The 21,122-nt window shown below is 26.6% G+C and overlaps 1 protein-coding gene across 9 annotated transcripts in view; it reads left to right on the top strand.

Moving 5' to 3' along the window:
- Window positions 1–724: 724 nt before the first annotated feature.
- The window catches only part of LOC100211465 (probable E3 ubiquitin-protein ligase makorin-1), a 35,050-nt gene continuing 14,652 nt past the window's right edge, over window positions 725–21,122 (top strand). For 4 of the 9 annotated variants that reach the window (XM_065813482.1, XM_065813480.1, XM_065813478.1 and 1 more), the window contains exons 1-3: window positions 725–842; window positions 931–1,006; window positions 20,963–21,070. In XM_065813482.1, coding sequence (XP_065669554.1) covers window positions 817–842; window positions 931–1,006; window positions 20,963–21,070 — 210 coding nt within the window. In that variant the 5' untranslated portion in view covers window positions 725–816. Of the gene's footprint in view, window positions 843–930; window positions 1,007–1,163; window positions 1,255–1,371; window positions 1,448–3,777; window positions 3,842–10,356; window positions 10,432–19,036; window positions 19,078–19,181; window positions 19,252–20,962; window positions 21,071–21,122 lie in introns of those variants that run through there. The other 5 variants (XM_065813484.1, XM_065813483.1, XM_065813481.1 and 2 more) reach the window with 5 other exon arrangements.

The following is a 21,122-nucleotide window of genomic DNA, read 5'->3' as shown; positions in this document are numbered from 1 at the left end:
TTGGTTTGTATTGGCCTAAAATCAAAGAACATTAAAAATAACAGATTTTAATTATATTTTAAATATAAACAGTGTTGTATTTTATTAACATATTTCTTTTTTCAAATAATACAGTATAAAAAAAATTCTAAAAATCAATTACTTAAAGGAAGAAATAAAAAATTAAATTTTTTAAATTTATCTTTAAAGACTATTTTTGAAATTAAGTTTCAAATGTCATTTTTATAGGTGTTTTTAACCAATTTTTATAGGTGTTTTTTACCAATTTTTATTAAAAGTTTTAATTACAATGATTGTTATTTTTAAATTTATTTTGAAGGTTTTTTAAATTTATTTGTTCAAATCAAATTCTGGTCCAATTATTGAAAAATATTTGGAGTTTGATTTGAACAAAATATTATTAGCTGCTAATATAAAAATTGTTTTAATATAAAGAAATCTCAGTGTAAAATTCGGGCTAGAAATTTGATTTAGACCAGAATTTGGTTTGAGCTAAATTTGGATATTTGATTTAGACCAGAATTTGATTTGAAAGAAACTTATTGCTAAAGAGATTTTTTTTAAATATTTATCAATTATAGAACAATTTAATTTATTTAATTTAACACCTAAGGTTCAATGAAATTGAGAGCTTTAAAATTATTCTGTAAAAAAAAGTTATTTTACTTTAAGTCAATTAAATGAGTTGCTCTCGTGTGTTGTAAATATTTTCTAGCGCACAATAGAGACACTGTAGTTTATGTTATCTTTAGTTCTTACTTATGCAAAAATATATATCCATATGAATTTTAAAAAAGCATTTCTGACTGTTTAATAATGGAAAAAGAAAATAAACTTTGCAAGTAAGCCAACTTAATTTTCATTTTCACAAGAATTTTTAAATTCATCATGACATTTTTTATTTATTTTTGAAAAATTATTTATTTTTAGGTATTATATTCACAACAATTGCAAGAATGGAAAAGAATGTTGCTTTGCACACGATTTCAAAGCCAAAACTGAGAATGTAAGATTTTACATTTTACATGAAGTTGAGAATGTAAGATTATATTTTACCTATGTAAACATATGTAGATATGTAATCCATGCAACTTTAATACAGTTAAAAAAACATGCAGTCCACCTTTTATTTATTGATGTTTTTTTTGTGTTTTATTTTGCAGCAGAATGATTACAGATACCAGTTAATTTCTAAAGTTAGCACAAATATTTATGTAAAACTTATGTTACATAAAAGCAACTTATCAGATTTGTGTAAGTTTAATAAAACTAAAAGGTGTTGTGAATCTATAAGCTATGTGTCAGAAAATTAGGTTTTATGATGCAAAAAATATGACGCTAAGTGTTCTCTAACTTTGATTCTTTTTTAAGGTACAAGGTTTTGGGTACAATGCCTGACAAGAGTACTTATAGAAGTTCACCATAAATGCAACCCAACAATTTTCAGGTAGAAAACAGATACTTTAAAACTTTCACTTTTTTTATCAAGGCAGATTTTAAATATTTTACAGGAGTCATAGATGGGTGCCATTTTATAGATACAAAGTTGTCAATTTTTGAATTTTTTTTTTTAAAAAAAGAAAGGTTCATTGGGCTTTTCCTTTCATTTGATGGTTTCGTATATTGCATAAAGAGAAAAGTTTTTCTTCTGTAAATTCCATATTGATTTGGCTAAAAAGTAACTGACATTTTTTCCAAATTATTTATAGTTTTATTAAATCTTCTCAACTAATTTTCAACAATATAACAAGCCTTCCAGGGAGCGTGTGCGATTGCACGCCTTGTTTGTCCACATATAAAGTAATTTTTTTAGACAAACTGACCACGGCAATTCACATCTTTTAACTTATAAAACGTTTCAATAAGTATGGCAAAAAACTTAACTTTTGTTAAACGTCAAATATAGCAAAAACATTTTTAAAAGGCGAAGACATACAAAACTTTGTTTTGTATGTCTTCGCTTTTAAAAATGTTTTTGCTATATTTGACGTTTTTTTTCTTATATTTACTTATATAATAGAAAAATAAGAAAATAAATTGTTATTTGTTTGTAAAATATATTATTTGATTAATAATTCTTGCAATGACGCATTAAGTTAAATAAAAGAATAACATGGTTTTTTTTAATAAATACTTTAAATTGATTCTTTTATAATGCTTAGTTTCCAATGTTAATACGAATTACTAGAGATATTGAACATAACGTTTGCTCTGTTTAAAAAAATGTATTTAAAAACTTAAAAAAAAGTTTTAAATAGGCTCCAAAACATTTTGTTAAAAAAGTTTAGTAAATTAACAATGCATAAACCCACAAGCTTTTGGAGCATTGTCAATAACAATAGTTCATCAGGAAATAAACTATAGGGTTTAAATGCACAAGTTGGATAATCTTACAAAAGTGCAGACTATTTCAATGGGGTTATTGGAAACAACCAAATATTTTATATTTAAATATTAGTATTAATGACTTTTTATTTTTTTTTACATAAAAAACTTATTAAAAAATTTTTTTCTCGCTTTTCTGTGCATTGATAAAAACAGTAAAGTTTAGCAAAAACATTTGAAAAACAAATTTAAAAATTGTTCAAGTTTCTTGCACAAATTATAAATATTTCCAATATTGACTGAAAAAAGTTGTGAAAAAATTGTATATCAAAAAATATTTTTATCTTTGCTATATTCTTTTCTACTTTTTTCCTTGACTTGTATCAGTTTTGGTGTGGAAAATAACAAACGATCTAAAAATAAGAAAGCAAAAACAATAAAATATTTAGTTACATTTTTTTTTGAGAAGAATTTCTTTTTTTTAATATTCCATTTATTTAACTCATTTTGTTTAGATTTTCTATTTCGTATAGTCTTCAGTTCTTTTCTTCGAGTATTGCTATTTTATTCTCTTTAGTTTCTCATAGCTTTATTTTGCCGCAACTTCTTAAAACACTTACTATATAAAAACGTGGTCAAGTTGTCTAAAATAATTACTTGAAGTGTGAACAAACAAGGCATGCAACCACACACGCTTCCCTGGAAGGCTTGATGTAAACATTATCATCGTCTATGACCTTCTGCCAAACTTAACTAAGTCTAAAAATGCCACCTCAGTTTTAGTTATTGATGATGAAATTAAGTTTACAGATAAAGAAAAAAATTTAATTGAATATTTGGGTGGGTATGTATTTAGTACTTTTTATCGAAGGATATGTTATTTAGAAAGTTGGCAAACCAGATTGTCAAGAAACAGTCTCAATTCTGTTGGCTGGAAAAATTGTGAAAAATGATTCTAATTATTTTGATGAGTATAATCATGATACTAATAAAAAATTACTAGTTTAAAAAATCGAAGTGGTCTTTGGTTTAAATCTTCTGATGCTTTGTCACTATTTAAAATAGCAGAAATAGCATTCAGAAAATCAAAAAAAAATTTATGTAAAAATATTGACTGCAGCAAGATGACTGCAGAGTTACTTCAAGATGTTGGGGTTTTATCTCACTTCTCAAAAATTTGCAATTTTTCTTCTGCTAAAGTATCTAAAGAAATGTCTCTCAATCTTCTAGACCATCTTTTAACTCTTTATATTTGTGTTTGGTCATTTTCCTATTCAAAGGACCTTGTAAACTTGCATAAAATCAAGTCTAAGAACAAAAGAACAAATTCATTAAGAAAAGAAATCAAGAAAGGAACTTTGAACTCCACGGAATAGTTTAGATAAAAAAAAGACATTAGAAAAGGTTATTTTTTATAGCCACAAATGTCATTAAAAACATATTCTTGCATAGGAACTATATTGCAGCATGATGGAGAGATGCAATGATTAATAAAGTGAAAACCAAATGAAATTAAGTAAGTTTTTATTTTAAGTATCAAATGTTATTTAATTAAAACTAGTTTAATAGTTATTTATTTTTACTATTTTATTAAAATAATTTTGAAATAAATAATGTTAAGAATTTTATTTTAGCCTCTTCTTTCTTTATAACACAACTTCAGCTAAGAGTCACTTTTCAGCCTCCTAGAGAATTTTAAAGGTTAACAATCTACCTTAATCTTTTCATCTCACTATTTTCAAGAAGGGTTCCCAAGTCTTGAATACTAAAAAATAGTATTCAAGGCTTTTTTTTTTTTTTTTATTCATCTCCTCAAGGCCTAGAAGGCCACTACAGATGAGGAGGCTACTTAATAGTGGTTATAACCCTTTCTTAACTCTATAACTCCGAAACACGAACCTCGACAAACAAGGCCGCTGCGCAGAGAAATAAGTTGAGCGCGGTACTACCAGGGACGTAATGGGGATTGAACTCGGAACCTCTCGCTTATGAAGCGAGCGCTTTACCACTACACCACCACCGCACTTGGGAACCCTTCTTTCAAATACTAAGGACAAATGTGTATATATGTATATGTATGTATGTATATATATATATATATATATATATATATATATATATATATATATATATATATATATATATATATATATATATATATATAGACACACAATTATTTTATACAAATAATGCTTTTAAAGTTTGTGGCTATGAAAAAGGCCGTTTTTAATTTCCTTCCTTTGATGAGTTCATTTTTTGTTCCAATTTTGGCGTGGTGATTTCTCTTTGGTAAAGGTCTTTGGTTCAGGATTATTTTCAAGACTATTAGTTCCTATAATTGGTTTGAAAGTACATTGGTTTCTTATGGTATTGTTATTATACCCATCATGTAAAGATAGGTTATCCTTTCTTCTTCCAATGGCTCGTTGTTGGCCAAAATAAGTTTCTAATGAACCTTGACCTAGCCGTTCAGTTAAAATATATTGGACACCCATATTTAAAAGGTATTTAATTAAATCAATAACTGAATGAACAGTAATATTAATACCTTCATATGTTTGCCAAGATAAAAACATATTCCTCCAATCAGCCTTAGTAAAATTTCCAGGTCCTTGATCTATAGACAATTTCCAATCTTCAAAATATTTTAAAAAGACTTCAGTCAACCATATTAGTCTTTTATCATTCATCAAATAATAGGGCTTGGAAAATCGATTTTGATTTCTAGTGCAATCTATAATATTTTTCACATTACACGATCAAAAAAATCATTTTACATCTGACAATATTCAGCAGGACCAAATGCCTTTAAAGCAGTGCCATCAGATGAACTAAGTACTTGAGCTGCTAATCTTACATTCATTTTGGAAAATGGGCTTAACCTAATGTGTTCTAAGAAGAAATTTGGACAATTGTTAAGGCCACAGTTTAGATCTTCACAAAATAATTCAGATATGTGGTTCCACAAAATGTGATTATAAGTATTCCACATATATCTTCCTTTACCTGATGCAGAATGAAAAAGGCAATTTCGAGCAGTCTTTATCAAATGTAAATGATCAGCTATAAAATATATATAACGATCATCATCAGCAAATTTATTTTTGATGCAATAAATAAATTTAACGTTTGTATCTTGTTCTTCTGTCATATGAAAATGCATGCTAAAAAATTTGCGATTGCATGAGGCACCATCACTTGTTGTAGCAATTACTTTAAAATTGCATGAAAGCTCAAAAATACTGACAGCCTTCCAAAATAAGAGGAATAATTGAATAGCTTGGATGTTTGTAGTAGCAAAAATTGCAAAACTATATTTAAAAGGGTTTATAATACCTCTCACAAGGAAAACAAGGATATAAGTTGCAATTTCATCAACTTTGTTAAGAGTTGCATAGTTAATATTTGTGTCACCAAGATCAACAAATCCAAAAAGATCACCAGAATACTTATCCCAAACCAAATTTTCCTTAATTTTCATTTCGTCAAATAAAAGAGTTATAAACTGTTCTTGCTCAGAAAAATCCTTTACCTTTAAACTTAATTCATTGACAATTTCATGGTTAAATCCATTTTGTGGTCGGATATAGTTTTTGTAGTCTCTTAAATGCCTTTGACTTAGTAAAATTACAAATCCAGAATCTGTTTTTTCATTAAAACAAATTTCCTCATAAGCTGCGTGAGACTTTGCAACAAGGCCTAAACAATAGCAAATAATCATTGGGTGATAACGAATTCCATGTTTTGAAGTATTTAAGTATTTTTGCTGCTCATCCCAAAATAGCTTCATAAATAGAGTGACTGTCCTATAAGTTTTTGATCTGATTGAAACCAAGTCTTTGTGTAGGTCATCACTGACAAGATGAGAGGATTTACTTAATTCCTTTTGCATTTCTTTTATGTTCTTTTTTAGCAATTTATTTTCTAAACAATAATTTTGTAGGGTTAATTTTACACATTCTTGTGCAGTTTTAGATATTGGAGCTCTAAGTTTAGCTGGAATAAGTAATTTATCACTATTTTTTGAAAAGATATTTTTTCTTGAGACTGAAGACATTGGCGTGCTTTACAAATATATACAAATAAAGACATTGGCATGCCTTACAAATTTCATCCTTAGTAATAATAACTTCGCATGAAAGAGATCAGATATGTTCTGTTTGATTTAAAGGTAAAGAATAACTATTAAATAATTCAAACTTTTTAGGTATAACATGAATAAGATATCCATAAGAACTGATTTATTTGTAATACCAGGGCATACCATATATGAAAACAAAATTGAAATAAAGTTAAAAGTAGTTGTATTAAATATTGATCTTTTTAAATGCAAGTATATTTCATAATTATCTGGTTGAAGCCATAAAAATATACGAATAGTAAATGAGAGGCTATCATCAATGTAGATTTCGTTTTTCGAAACAGTGAACATCTTACTCAATTTAAAAAAAGTTTCACTAGTATTTATATCCCAGTCAAGTTTTTGAAAGCTTATACGTTTAACCAATTCCTTAAAAGACTTATATGACTTACAATTAACTGCTTCATCTGATATAGAAGGAAAAGCTGATCTCTTTAGGGATATAAAAGAAGCTGATCCTCGTGCTTTGGGAATAAGCAAACACGAAGAAGGGCATTGCAATGAAAAGCTTTTAACTGGAAGATTTAATTTAAGTAGTGAACCAGGCTTTAGAGTAGTTTTAATTGGATTGACAATTAACATGTTAGCCTCGTAATGCTTTTCGCAAATAAATAATTTTTATTTTTTTATTTGGGTCTTTAGGCTTTTGTCAATTACTCTATCTTTAGTTATAATGTGTATAAGTTTTTTTTCTTCATTCTTTGTTGAAATCGTCATTAGTGGATGGTATCTTAAAAAGTGAAACACCTTTATTTCTTTGAGAAGTACCACAACCGAAAATGGAACAATTAGCACCAGGCATTTGCAAATACCAAGGTTAAATCGACAACCTTTTTGTAAATATTATTCTTAAATGAGTCTTTGTATTCAAACAGTGTGCACTAGTTAGTAGACTGGGTTCTAAAAAAATGCTAACAATAAGATAAACAAAAGCGCTCTTCAACTGGCCAGACTATTTATTTTATGACTATGATTAATCAAAAGAATTTTACTTAAACCTAATTGTTAACTGAAACAGGCATTATTAAAGTTGGTAAAGCAAATAGCATTATTTTACTAGTAAAGTATTTGAGGTCAGGTGATTGTTTTAAAATAAAAACAAAAATTTACACATAAAAAAATTACCAGGATGATGTAGGAATCTGATAGAATGGACATTCATGGCTAAGTGTTTCAAATTTCAACTATCAAGTACATAGCTATGTTATCAAATCTTAGTTGACCCATCTCAGGTTTTCCGCAAAATATGCGAAAACCAGAAAAGTGATTCTTAATCATTTTTTAATCAAAATTTTGCAATATTTATTTTTATTCCACCTAATGTAAATATTTATTTAACAAGGAAAGATGGATCTTTTACATTTTTTTAAATTGAAGATGAAAATATTTATAGAAAAAAGTAACTATTATTTAAAAGTTTGTGAATTTGTATACTTTTTATGCGGAAATATTTTTATTTTTGATAAACTCATGACGTCAAGTTTGTTTTTATATTGAGCAAAACAGCTGTGTTCAGTGAGTAGGGAAAATGAGGCAAGTTTCAATAATTTTTGCCATGTAGATTTTTTTATGTAGATTAAACTTTCTTGTGCTCCGGGTGATTTTTTAGTATTTAAAGCTCATTTATTTTAGCACAGTAGGTTTCTGCCACAGTTGTGATGTTTGTTGGAAGCAGTTGATAGTACATAATGTCCACAAAACTTTTAAATACATATTTAAGGTTTAGGTTATCTTTCAAAGTTGGTTTTTGTAGTTGTTCCTGGACAAGTGATACCAGGAGCAACTACAAAACCTGGACAAGTGATACCAAAACTAGGAAGTGCAAGTGTCTAACTTGCACTTCCTGGTATGCTTTAATTAGACTACCCACTTCTCATCTCTGGTATATTGATATAGTTATATCAATTGAACATAAAGTGTAAATTAGATGCTGCATAACATTTAGTTATTGTGTGGTGTTCAAACAACAAGATTGGATGTCTTTTTCATTTTATGTATGTAGAGCTCAAATGTACCATGAATGCATCCAGGTTCATTTCTAAAGCAGCATATAGTTGATATCAGACTGCTTTCGGTTAGCTGTAATGTAGTTGCTCCAAATCAAATTTTATTGGTCTACTAGATTTGGATTTTATCTTGCAAATTTTATAAGATCCATAAGTGCTGAGACAAGTTTATATTTTGCATAAACCTTAGGAGATAATTTTAGAGTTTTTTAACTTTTCATAACAAATTATTAAGATACAACAAAAAACTTGATAATTTTTAACATTTTGACGATCTTTTAAATATTTGAAACTTATCAAGTTATAGAGTGTTCCTGTGGGTCACGTGACTTAAGAAATGTTGCCATTATGAGAGGATAAAAATGTAAACAAAGCTGATATAATAAAAAATATAGCATTAGGATTTTTAAATAATTTTTTAGGGTAGCGTTTTATTGCACATAAAACTTTATAAAATATTAATTATAGTATATAATAGGTGTTATAAATTATATATCAAAACTTATGAAAAAAAAAACAGAAAATTAGATTTTTTAAACTTCCTGAAATTGTAAAATATGACAAAAAGTCTTGTTCTCATTGACTTGATACTAGTTGATTTTTTATTTACTAAAGATGGAGAATCTCTTACAACATTAGATAAAATTGCTCATTCAGTATTGCTTTGATTAACTTTAGCATTTAATTAGCAAATAAATTAAACAATAACTTAAAAATAATGTCATTAAACTATACAGGTGTTTACAAGATTAATTAAACAAAATATCATTTTATCTTGAGATATTTTTTTTAAAATGTATATTAAATAACCTTTCCTCTTTCTCTCTCTCAACATTTTTTTCAACCAAGTTTTTTTTCTCAGCATGCATTTTTTTACTTTTAGAATGTTTGTTTAAATGTATAATATCTCTTAATGTAAATGTTTTTTTGTCTCAAAACCATTTACCTTCAGCAATTTTTAATTTTACAATGTATATTGGTACATCTTACAATCATATTACTATCTTTTGAACTGATGTAACAGTAATAAATTAGATCCCGAAATGATAAAGCATTTCTTTCAATGTTTTCAGGTTTACTAGTTTCAAAATTAATCTTTTAAGGATAATGATACATTTTTAAAATTCTTTTAGTATGTTAATATTTCTTCACAAAAAATTCCATAAATTTAAATGTCTTTTTCCTGTCTATACAAAAAAATGTAGCATTAATATTCAGTAACAAGAAGTTGAATTTTTACTTGGTAGTAATTTTCTTAGTCTTTTTTAAGTGATAATTGTTTTTTTCTAATTTATGATAACGAGTTTTTTCAATTTCAATCATATCTTGTAATTATTTTTCTATAACTGTATAGAAATTTAATTTCTAAGCATATTTTTTTTTAAAAAAGAACACTTAACAACACCTCTGGTACTTAAGAATTATAAAATTCAGTAGAGTATTCATGAGCTGATTTAAGGATTGCTCATATAATAGCTGCCTTTAGTTTTGATTTATAATTGAAAAAACATTTTTTTGTTAACTTTGCTGGTGGGTTTGGTGGTAACCATTAATAAATAATATTTGGTTACTGTTTTTGATTCTCACATTTTAACAGTTTTATCAATCAAAGTTTCAGCAAAGCTTACCTTGCAATTACAGTGTGGATATTAAATTCTGAAAAAATCCATAGATTAATTTGGGTATTGTTTAGATTTTGAGAATGAAACACCTAAAAAATTTACTAAATATGTTATTTCTTATTTAAACGCTTCAATGATTTATAGGTCTTATTCCCAGATGTATAAGAAGATATTCCCAGATGTATAAGAACTTGGTGAAAATAATAGATAATTTAATAAATCAGTGTAAGTTACAGCTGGAAAGGTTTCTTTATTGTTTTAGGAATTTGTTATCTGGAATTGAGCAAGTGTCTATGTGCCTTTGTATAAAATTTGTGATCATATCTGTTTTTGGAAGGTACATCTAATGTTTTGTAGTACAACATTTCTTTAGAGTAAATTTAGTAAATAAACTTGATATTGATTTTAAAAATTAAAAAAAATCTTGATTATTATACAACATTAAAATAAAAAAATTAATCAAGAAAAGACTTTTAAATCTTGAACAATTTAAAATCGGTGTTCTTTATAAAGAAAATTGATTACCTAGTTTTTAAGAAAAATGGTCCTATCAAGTATTTTTTATGTTATATTTTAACAATAGCAATAACATTAATAAGGTCTCTTGTCAAACTCCAATGGTGATCTTAAGGTATGCAAACATAAGTTTTATTTGGCTACCTACCCAAACCCTCAGTTGCTTCACTGCGCCTATCCCTTTATATCCCAATTTACCAAACCCCTATAAATCCGCGTTAAGAAATTGCTGTTTTGGAATAGTGAATCGATTCTTGATTCGGTCAAATAAAGTTGTCGTTTATGTTTTTTAATTAGAGAGAACAGTCATTTTTGCAAGCATTTAGTCATGTATATATCTGATGACAAAGTTTGATTTATTATAAAAGGAGAGCTTTTAAAGCCACAACTGCAAATAGCCTGCTATACAAGAAAGTTGCAGGCAAATTTTTTGGCTCAAATGTACTTAAATCTGTTAGACACTTTAAAATGTTTTGACTGATACCAGTATTGATTACCTGGAAGCATCAAGTAGTCTTTTTTACAGTAAGTTTCATCGTCTAAAATGCACAAATAGTTTTGGACACTAATTTGAGCAAACTTTTAGTTTCCCTAATACATTTCTCCATCAAGTGACCTTCTTAGTATTTTTTTTTGTGAGAAGCTTTTTTTTTAATACTCATTGAATAAAAGATCTGCTGCATTTAAACTTTATAGCTAAATCTTAATGTGACTGAGTTGGATTTCGATGAATTAAGCCAACTATTAATTTTGCTTTATTTTTGTCATTAAATCTTGATTGTGCAATACTTACCTGTTTTTGTGATTTTAAAGCGACAAAAAAGTGCATGTTGCCTAAGTAAGGCTACTTAGGTGACAAAAATGGTCAGTTCTGCAAAATTTTACTTTCAATTTTTTGCATCCTGTGACAAAAGAGGTAATGATTGATTATAAAAAGCATTGCTTTTAATAACTGTTTTTGTTAGGCATACTACGGCTTATTTAAACATGTAAATTAAGGTTTTCAGACTATAAGATTTTATTACGTAATGAAAATGCATAGCGCAAATAAAAGTAACTTTAACAGAGCTTTAATATTTACATTGTTAAAATTTAAGTTGCGTCATTAGCGTATTTTAAAGTACCATGCTGTAATTAAATTTAATTTTAAACCGTATTAAAATCATTTAAACTAATATAACAAAAATTACTGATGAAATCTAAATCTATTTAAATTATAAATTACTGATGAAATCTATAATTTATTTCTTAAAGTAATTATATACTTAGACCTTTGTTTGTTAATCATGATTTATTTATTTTATTTTGTTTTTCATGTATTTAATGTAATATTTTAAATTAAGATTATAAACAATTTATAGATAGATTTTATCAGTTCCAGTAAGATTTTCGTAAACATAGTTTATGTTCATAAAGTAATGTCAAAGAACTTTACATGACATTTATAAGAATTATTAAGAAACAAAAAAAAAATGGTGTTTTACATTTCTTTGAAACTAAATTTTAGATTCTACATCTTACATGTTTTACATTCCTTCAAAATTAAAATTAAAGTTTTAAAATCATGCTTGATTTAAAGTCATTTAATTTAAAAATTTTATTTATAAAATAATCTGTTTCTTTAAAAAACTCAGTTACAGTTAAATGCTTTTTTTTACGACCTGATGTTTTCTGAATAAAGGTCACATAAATGATATTAGAAGATAATTTAGATATTCCAAAATTAAAAAGTTTTCGCTTAACATAAAACTGCTAAATACGTATGCAAATTGCCGTTTCTTAACAAGGCCTGGGTTTTTTGAATACAACACATATTTAAGAAAAAATGAATGATTTTTTTTAATTAAATATCTGACTTGAAAAAGCAAATAATTACAAAAATACAAACTTTTTTCATATATTTTTGCATGCTGGTACCTTTAGAGATTTAGATCAGTAGTTGTATACTGTAATAAAGCAAAGTCAGATTGACTTCTGCGTTGGCATTGCCAAATGCCAATCTGGGTAATGTGGGCTGGTTTTGTTCTCATTAAAATATTTCATTACAATTCTAACAGTTGATTTTGGAACTTTATATGCTTTTTAGCTTTTAAAGTTACTGAATATAAACAGGAAAGATTTTCTTTATAAAATTTCAAAATATTTCTTATGTTTTCATACTTAGGTTACTAAACATTGCAAAAGCAAAGCAAATGTAAGCGAAACTACACCCATGCACAAAAAACTACTTATGTATGTATCAAAGAAAAAAACCATTTGTTAAATGGTTTTTGAGAAAACTCAATTTAAAATCGTCCCATTTTCAACCAATCACTTAACAAAATGTATGTAATATCTGATTACATACATTTTGTGAGGCTTTGGCTGCCAACTAAAACTTACATAGTGGACAGTTATGTTAGTAATCCAAAATGGACAATATTTAATTGGCTTGATAGGCTATTCAATGCCCTCAATATACTCAAATCATGGAAACTTCTTCAAACTTTCATTACTTTCTTGGAATTTTTAGAATTACTGCTCATTACTTCTGATAGTTCCTGACACATGGCAAGCTATATGAAATTTACCAATATTGTTTTTTTCCATAATTTTTTATTTTAATTTGTCACATTCAAATATTGTTAATTTACAAAAATATCGTTATCAAAAATCTGTTATCTGTATCATTATGCTTATATTTGCAATGAATCTGTCAGTGTCAAAAATCTATCATTTATTTAGACTTAATTTGAATACGGTAGTGGTGTAGTGGTAGAGCACTTGCTTCATAAGCAAGAGATTCCAAGTTCTATCCCCACCACGTCCTTGGTAATACTGCGATCAACTTGTTTCTCTGCATAGCGGCCTTTTTTATCAAGGTTCTTGTTTCGGAGTTATAGAGTTGAGAGAGGGTTTTAACCACAATTAAAGTATCCTCCTTGACTGTAGTAGCCTTCGTGGTCTTAGGGAGTTGAATTAACTTTTAAAAAAATACTTTAAGTGAATCTAATGGTAGGTTTTAGCAATTTTTTTGTTGTTTAGTTTTATGTTTATAAATAGAAAATTCTATGTAGTTTTTAAAGTTGAATGAAAGTGTGTGTGTTTATGTGTGGGTGTGTATGTGTAAATATATGTATGTATATGTGTGTGTGTATATATATATGTGTGTGTGTGTGTGTGTGTGTGTGTGTGTGTGTGTGTGTGTGTGTATGCATGCATGCATGTAAACATGTATGTATGTATGCATGTAAACATGTATATATGTATTTATGCATATAAACATGTATGTATGCATGTAAACATGTATATATGTATGTATGTATGCATGTAAACATGTATATATGTATGTATGTATGCATGTAAACATGTATGTATGCATGTAAACATGTATATATGTATGTATGCATGTAAACATGTATGTATGCATGTAAACATGTATATATGTATGTATGCATGTAAACATGTATATATGTATGTATGTATGCATGTAAACATGTATATATGTATGCATGTATATATGTATGTATGCATGTAAACATGTATATATGTATGTATGTATGCATGTAAACATGTATGTATATATATATATGTATGTGTAAGCATGTATATATATGAAGACCTCAGTGGAAAAACTGGTGTTGTCGTTTCATTCGTTGTTCTTTGCTATTGTTATTTTTCCGAACTTGAAAAAAGAAAATATAAGTCACATGATCAATGCAGATGCAGTAGTTAAATTTAATATTTTAGATGAATCTCTTAGATAAAATATATGAAAAGGATATCAATAAAGCATTTAAAAAGGTGTACGATTCTTTTTTCTTATATAAATTTAATCTCAAGGTTTCTCAAAGAAAATACACATTACCTTTCTTCAAAGAAATACGCATTATCATTTTTTGCTTTTACTTTTTAGGTAACTTCTTTGGAGGAAATTTCATGTATTACATGTGCAAAAATTTGCAAGTCAAAAGGAGGTTTAAAAAGACATGTAAATTCAGCACACCCATTGATTAGTAATGTATCAAAGGAGAAAAATTCGATTGATCATTTAACTATTAACATGTTTTCAAATATTGTGGAGGAGGGGCAAAATACTTTATTCTACAATACTTTATTCTACAACACTTGTTACCCAGAACAGATAAGACAGACAATTAAAGGTTATAAGTTTGAATTTAATAATAACCTGTACAACAAAGTAACCAAATTATTAACTGAATTCAGGTCATCAAGAAATGCTGAGATATTTTTATCAAAATTTTATTCCAGCTTTATTCTGTATGCCCATAATTATATTTTAAATTTGGATAAACGTTTATGTGCTTTATTAGTGCTTCATATCTGAAATCATATTTTGAGTTTTTATAAAAAACAACTAAACTCTGCTTATGAAGAAGAAAACAAAATGAAACCAATAAGTGCACAAAAGCTAGTTGGATTGTAGTATTTAGCTGGTTATGTTGTACATAAACTTATCAAAAAAAACAAGAAACAATACAAGTTATAATTCAAAAATAAATCAGGACACAATGGAAATACTTAAAAAATTTACAGCAGATACATTGATCAAAAATTAATTTGTTCCCAGAACAGAGGGGGTTCAACTGCTTTAATAAAAGAGTGTCAGAATATTTTTATTGTAACTGAAAGTTTGTTTCAGAGAAAAACTAGCCAAAGCAACCTAAAAAAAATTGATATTGCTAAAATGGTAACCTCATTGATGGAAGACAGAGAAATTATAAGTTTGTATAGTAATGACAGGGTAATAATTTTCAATTACATGTAGCACTCTTTCACTTAATACTTGGGTAGCCAATCGAAGATTCATTACAGAATATGGTGTCAAGTTAAAATGTTTAGATTTAAGTTTTGGAATAAGTTTTAAACAATGCTCTAGTTCATTGTTATATATTTATATATATATATATCATTATATATCGTTATATAGTTTTTTTAAATGATACCAAACAATATCATTTCCATTCCACATATGACGTGTAAAGTTTCCACTTAAGCCTAATAAGGAGAAAAGTAAATTCATTTTATGTCTTCCAAATGATATCAATGATTCACATATAAAATATTTTAATAAATATTTTTGAAATTGTTATATACAAATATGCAATTAATTTATGTATGCATTTTTAAAAAAATATATAAACAAAAATATATTAACACATAAACATATTTACAAAAAAAGTATTAACACTACATATTTACACAAACACTTAAAAAATAGGCAAAATTTTACTTGAATGATAAAGGCAGTTTCTCAAAGTTTTTATTAGGTGAGGAGCATCAGCAAAAAACCAAATAAATCAATCATTTGCAAATAGATTTGTGATACGATATGTTACTTCATTATCAACTAAGCCATCCATCATTCTATGCATTCGATAAGACTTTTGGTTGGTAGATGCCCCATCCGAAACTGATGCAATGACATAAAGATTACATGTTAACTCAAGGATTGAAACAGCTTTCCAAAAGGTCATCATAAGCTGACTTGATGTTGCACCTTTCGTAGCAAAATATGCTTAAATCAGATGCTATGCCTCTTAGATAATAAATAAGAGCATGAGTTGCAAGTGCACTTAAATCTGAAAAATTACAGTAGTTGATACTTGGATTGTCAAGGTCTACATATCCAAGTCCGTCTGTATATTTGTATTTCATCATAAGCAGATGCAAACTTCATTGCTAATAATAAACAAAATCTAATTATCATTGGATGATATCTCATCTTTGAAGTTGGATTAGAAAAAAAAAATTGCTGTTGTTCTCATAACATTTTTACAAATGGGGATACTTCATTGTCATCTAATCTCATAATTTCTAACACTTCATTACTAATGCTAGATGGTACAGCTATGGATTTTGATACAATCTCATTTTTTCTATTGTTTCTGTCAATTCCTTGCATTGGAGTCTTTTCTCTTTTAAGACTAAGATAATTTTGTTTGGGTGAATGTTTTTTAAAGGTGAATTATTTTTTTTAGTTGGTACTGCAAGTAACTTTAAAGTTTTTCTTTTGTTCTCTGAAATATAAAAACCAAAAGTTTTACTAATCGTGGATTTTTTTTCTGTATGGTAGGTAATGCAAATAATTTAAATATTTGTATTAATTTTTAATTATTTGTAACTATTCTTTATTTATTTAAATACTTACTTTTTAATTCAATATCTGTAGAAAAATGTCTTTCGCGAATGAAAATTTATCCTGCAGCTACTCGATCTTTCAAAGCTTTATCTGCATCACGATATTTAAACAGAATATTAACTATTTCTTTCCTCCAGTTTGATTGAAATTCGTCATTTCTCTTAGGGATTTGAAATATGCTAACTCCTTTATACTTATAAGAGCAAGAAACTCCGCATCCAGGGAAAGCACAGTTCTTACCTGGCATAATGCTATACTAACACTTTTAAAAAACTTTCTTTTGATACTATAAACAAATATTATCAAACACAACAAGCTTTATAATTTTTTTCTGAAATGTATAAAGTTTTGTTTGTTTTGCACCTACATTGATCATTGATCATGTGACACAAATTTACGGAATTTTAAGTTCAAACAAAGACATTGCCAGGTTAACTTCTATGCTTTAAATAAAGACTTTTATTAATGATCAATAATTGCGGTATGGTGTAGTGGTAGTGGTAGTGGTGTAGTGGTAGAGCGCTCGCTTCATAAGCGAGAGGTTCGGAGTTCGATCCTAACAACGTCCCTGGTAGTACCGCGCTCAACTTGTTTCTCCGTGCAGCGGCCTTGTTAGTCAAGTTTCGGAGTTATAGAGTTGAGAGAGGGTTATAACCTCAATTAAGTAGCCTCCTCGTCTGTAGTGGCCTTGGGGAGGTGAATTAACAAAAAAAAAAAAAAATTATTTTCTCAAAACTTTTTAAATGTGACAATGCCATTTTTCCCACTGAAGGTCTTCATATGTATATATGTTTGTGTGTGTGTGTATGTATTTATATATATATATATATATATATATATATATATATATATATATATATATATATATATATATATATATATATATATATATATATATATATATATATATATGTATATATATATATATATATATATGCCCTCGGAATCAGAAAAAATATGGTCAGCAAAAAAATGTCAACCTAAAATTGTTTTAGATTGGTATCAGGTTTGCACAGAAATTAGTCTTGGGGTTTGACAAATAAGCCAACTTTTATCATAAAGTTGACGGAAAAATAAACGCCAAGTTGGCCAACTCTTCTTCCAAATGTCGATCTTTGTTTCAAGTTTTGAATAATGAGCACAGCATTTTATTAGGAATTTAAATAGAACAAATTAAAAACAAATGTTCATTATTTTGTTTTTATTTTAATTGATTAATTTAAATTTTAAAAAGTTTGTTTTGCAGTTTTTTGTTTTTATTATTTTCTTTAGAATTAAAATAAAATATATTTTTTTATTTCCATTTTCATTTTAATTATTTTATTTAAAATTTAATAAAAGCATTTGTTTTGCCATTTTAAACTTATTTGAAACAGCAAATAAAATTAAGTTTTAAAATTCTAATATATGCAAAAAATTGCCAATCTCAGACTCTGTCAAGCTGGCTGTTAGGTCTGCTACACCAAATGCATACCTTAATTTCAAGGGCTGATTTGTGTATTTATATATATATATATATATATATATATATATATATATATATATATATATATATATATATATATATATATATATATATATATATACATATATATACATATATATACATATATATACATATATATACATATATATATATATATATATATATATATATATATATATATATATATATATATATATATATATATATATATATATATATATATATATAGTGTTCTTATTTCTAATTTTTAAGTTGTTCTTAAGTTCTGATTACAGGCCCTTAGTACTATTTTCTAATTAATATTTTAAATATAAGAAACTTTTTGTTACAAAAATTTGTTTTTTAAATATTGTTGTTTTGCTTCCCTACTTTTATGTTCATATATATATATATATATATATATATATATATATATATATATATATATATATATATATATATATATATATATATATATATATATACATGCATGCATACATACAAACATATACATATACAGGAGCAGACTAAGGGTAGCGGTTAGTTAATTTAAAAAAAACTATAATGATTTTTTTGGTTCTTTTCAGCATATAATTTTAGAAAATAAAAAGAAAAAATATGGTATTTATGATTGGGTCCAGAGGTTCAAAACTAAAATAGATTTTAATCTGTATACATATAGTGAGGGGCTGAGTCAAAAATATTTTTCAAATACTATAAATGCTTTGTATCATTTTATATTTGCTTTTAGAATATTTTTTTGTTTTTTTTTGTTTTGTTTTTTGTGCATAATAACAGCATTCATTGTTTTTATTATAGATTCTGACAGTTGGAGAGAGTTGTACAAGTAAATTTAGCATGTAAATTATTACTTTACTAGAAATAGTACTTTTACGTAATAGAAATAATACTTTTACGTAACTTTAAAAAAAAGTGCAATTTCCAACAATTTTTTTTTTGCTAGAAGTCGTTCAAAAATGTTGGGCAAAACTTTTGTAGAACATAGTAAACACCAAATCAAAGGGAATTATTAGGTATTTTAGAAAATGATAAAAGTGTTATAATGATAATAGTGCTTTTTAAAAAAATAAAATGTTATGTTAATACTCTTTTTGTTCTGAAAATATTGGAAAAAACTCATCTGTTATTGTATCACTTTTAAAATAAGTGTAGTATTGCAGAGTGCATCAATTGCTTTTCAACAATCTCTTGATAAATTCATTTTTTTTTTTTTAATAAAGCAATGTATTAATGGAAGAAAAAAAAAAAAAGTTATAAAGTTTCTTTAAGATAAATTTATTGTCTAAAGTTTAAGTCTTACTGCACACTGTTTTTAAAAAATCTATTCTTAAATAAATTCATAAGGCCTTCTCAAAGAACTCACCATTTCTTGAAACTCAAATTTAAGACTATTTAATTCTGCTAAACATCATTTTAATATCTCAACATAAAACAATCAAAGTATTTATAAGAATAATTTTTCATTGCTGATTATTGTATGTTGTTTTGCAAATATTAAAGCATTGTTTAGTATATCCTTTATGAATAATGGGTAAATTTTGTTAATGTTAGGTTGGATAAATACTCTGTGTATTTATCCAACTTAACATTAACAAATTTTACCCATCTTTGCTTTTTGTTTATGTTTGTAAACCATTTAATGGCTTCAGCTGCGTTTTTTTCCATTTGTTTGATTTTAATTTAAAGTAAATTAAAGCATTCAAAAAATTGAATTCTAAATATAAATCCAAACCAACCTGAACAGTGGTAATTTTCTAGACATAACTTTTAATCTTCTAAATAAACTCTTATCAATATTTTAAAGAGAAAAATAAAAAGTTACTATACATTCACACGGAATAACACCACCTTAAGTACTTAAACAAATCCTTGTCTCCATTAATAATAGGCTATCCCTATCTAGAAAAAGAATATATTCCAACATGTTTATGGAGATATAATTTCTTCACATCTTCAGTTAGTTACAGCTTGAACAATATTTCTAAAAACCACAACAAAAAATAAATTCAAAAAGCATGCCTGTAAATGCAATTGCAAACCAACTGAGTACTGCCCATTGAACAAAAATTGTAGAAATACAATTTACAAATGCACATAATCCTCCCTAAACACACCAAGTAAAATACACATTGATTTTTCAGAGGTTGTATGAGAAAGGTGATAGGTTTATCATGATCATTTAATAGCAAAAAAATTTCAAATGCAACTACACTCTTCAAATATTTATGGGGTAGCAAAAGAAAAATGATCCATCCTAAAAAGTGCCCTTACCTACAACAACAAAAAATGCTTACTCTATATGAAAAACTACTTTACTCTATAAAAACATAATAAATATTCTATGAGAGGCATAAGAACATAATGAGATGCATAATAACATAATATATGCTCATACGCAAATAAAATTTTGATAAATTAATACCAAGCATTGTTCTTATCCATTGCTAAAAAGCAAACCATATTTTAAAAGCAAAAATATTTTTTAAAGTACTTTAAAAATATTTGTTGTACTGTATCTCCCTCTATATGTATACAAATTTTAATATTTTATATTTTTTGAATACTGAGATCAGTTATAGGAGTAGTTGTTAGATTTTTGAAATATATTATCTAAAATAATACATCAAAAGGAGTTCAAAAATTCATAACTTTTTTAAAAATAATTTATAAAAATAACTTACATGTTTTATTTCCCGTATATAAAACAGTTTTTCTGTTTTACAGACATGCAAATTTTACTTGGCTGGTTCATGTTTTTATGGTAATAAATGTCGTTATGACCACGCAAAGCGGCTCTCAGTTTTGAAGCCTGCACGTTTTACTGCAGCTGTGGTAAGATTTTTTTGAAAATAATTTGTCTTTAGTTTTTTGATGATCATTATCA

The sequence above is a fragment of the Hydra vulgaris genome, chromosome 12 (genome assembly GCF_038396675.1).
Source record: "Hydra vulgaris chromosome 12, alternate assembly HydraT2T_AEP".
In the NCBI taxonomy this organism is placed as follows: Eukaryota; Metazoa; Cnidaria; class Hydrozoa; order Anthoathecata; family Hydridae; genus Hydra; species Hydra vulgaris.
This window is presented reverse-complemented; position numbering and strand designations above follow the sequence as displayed.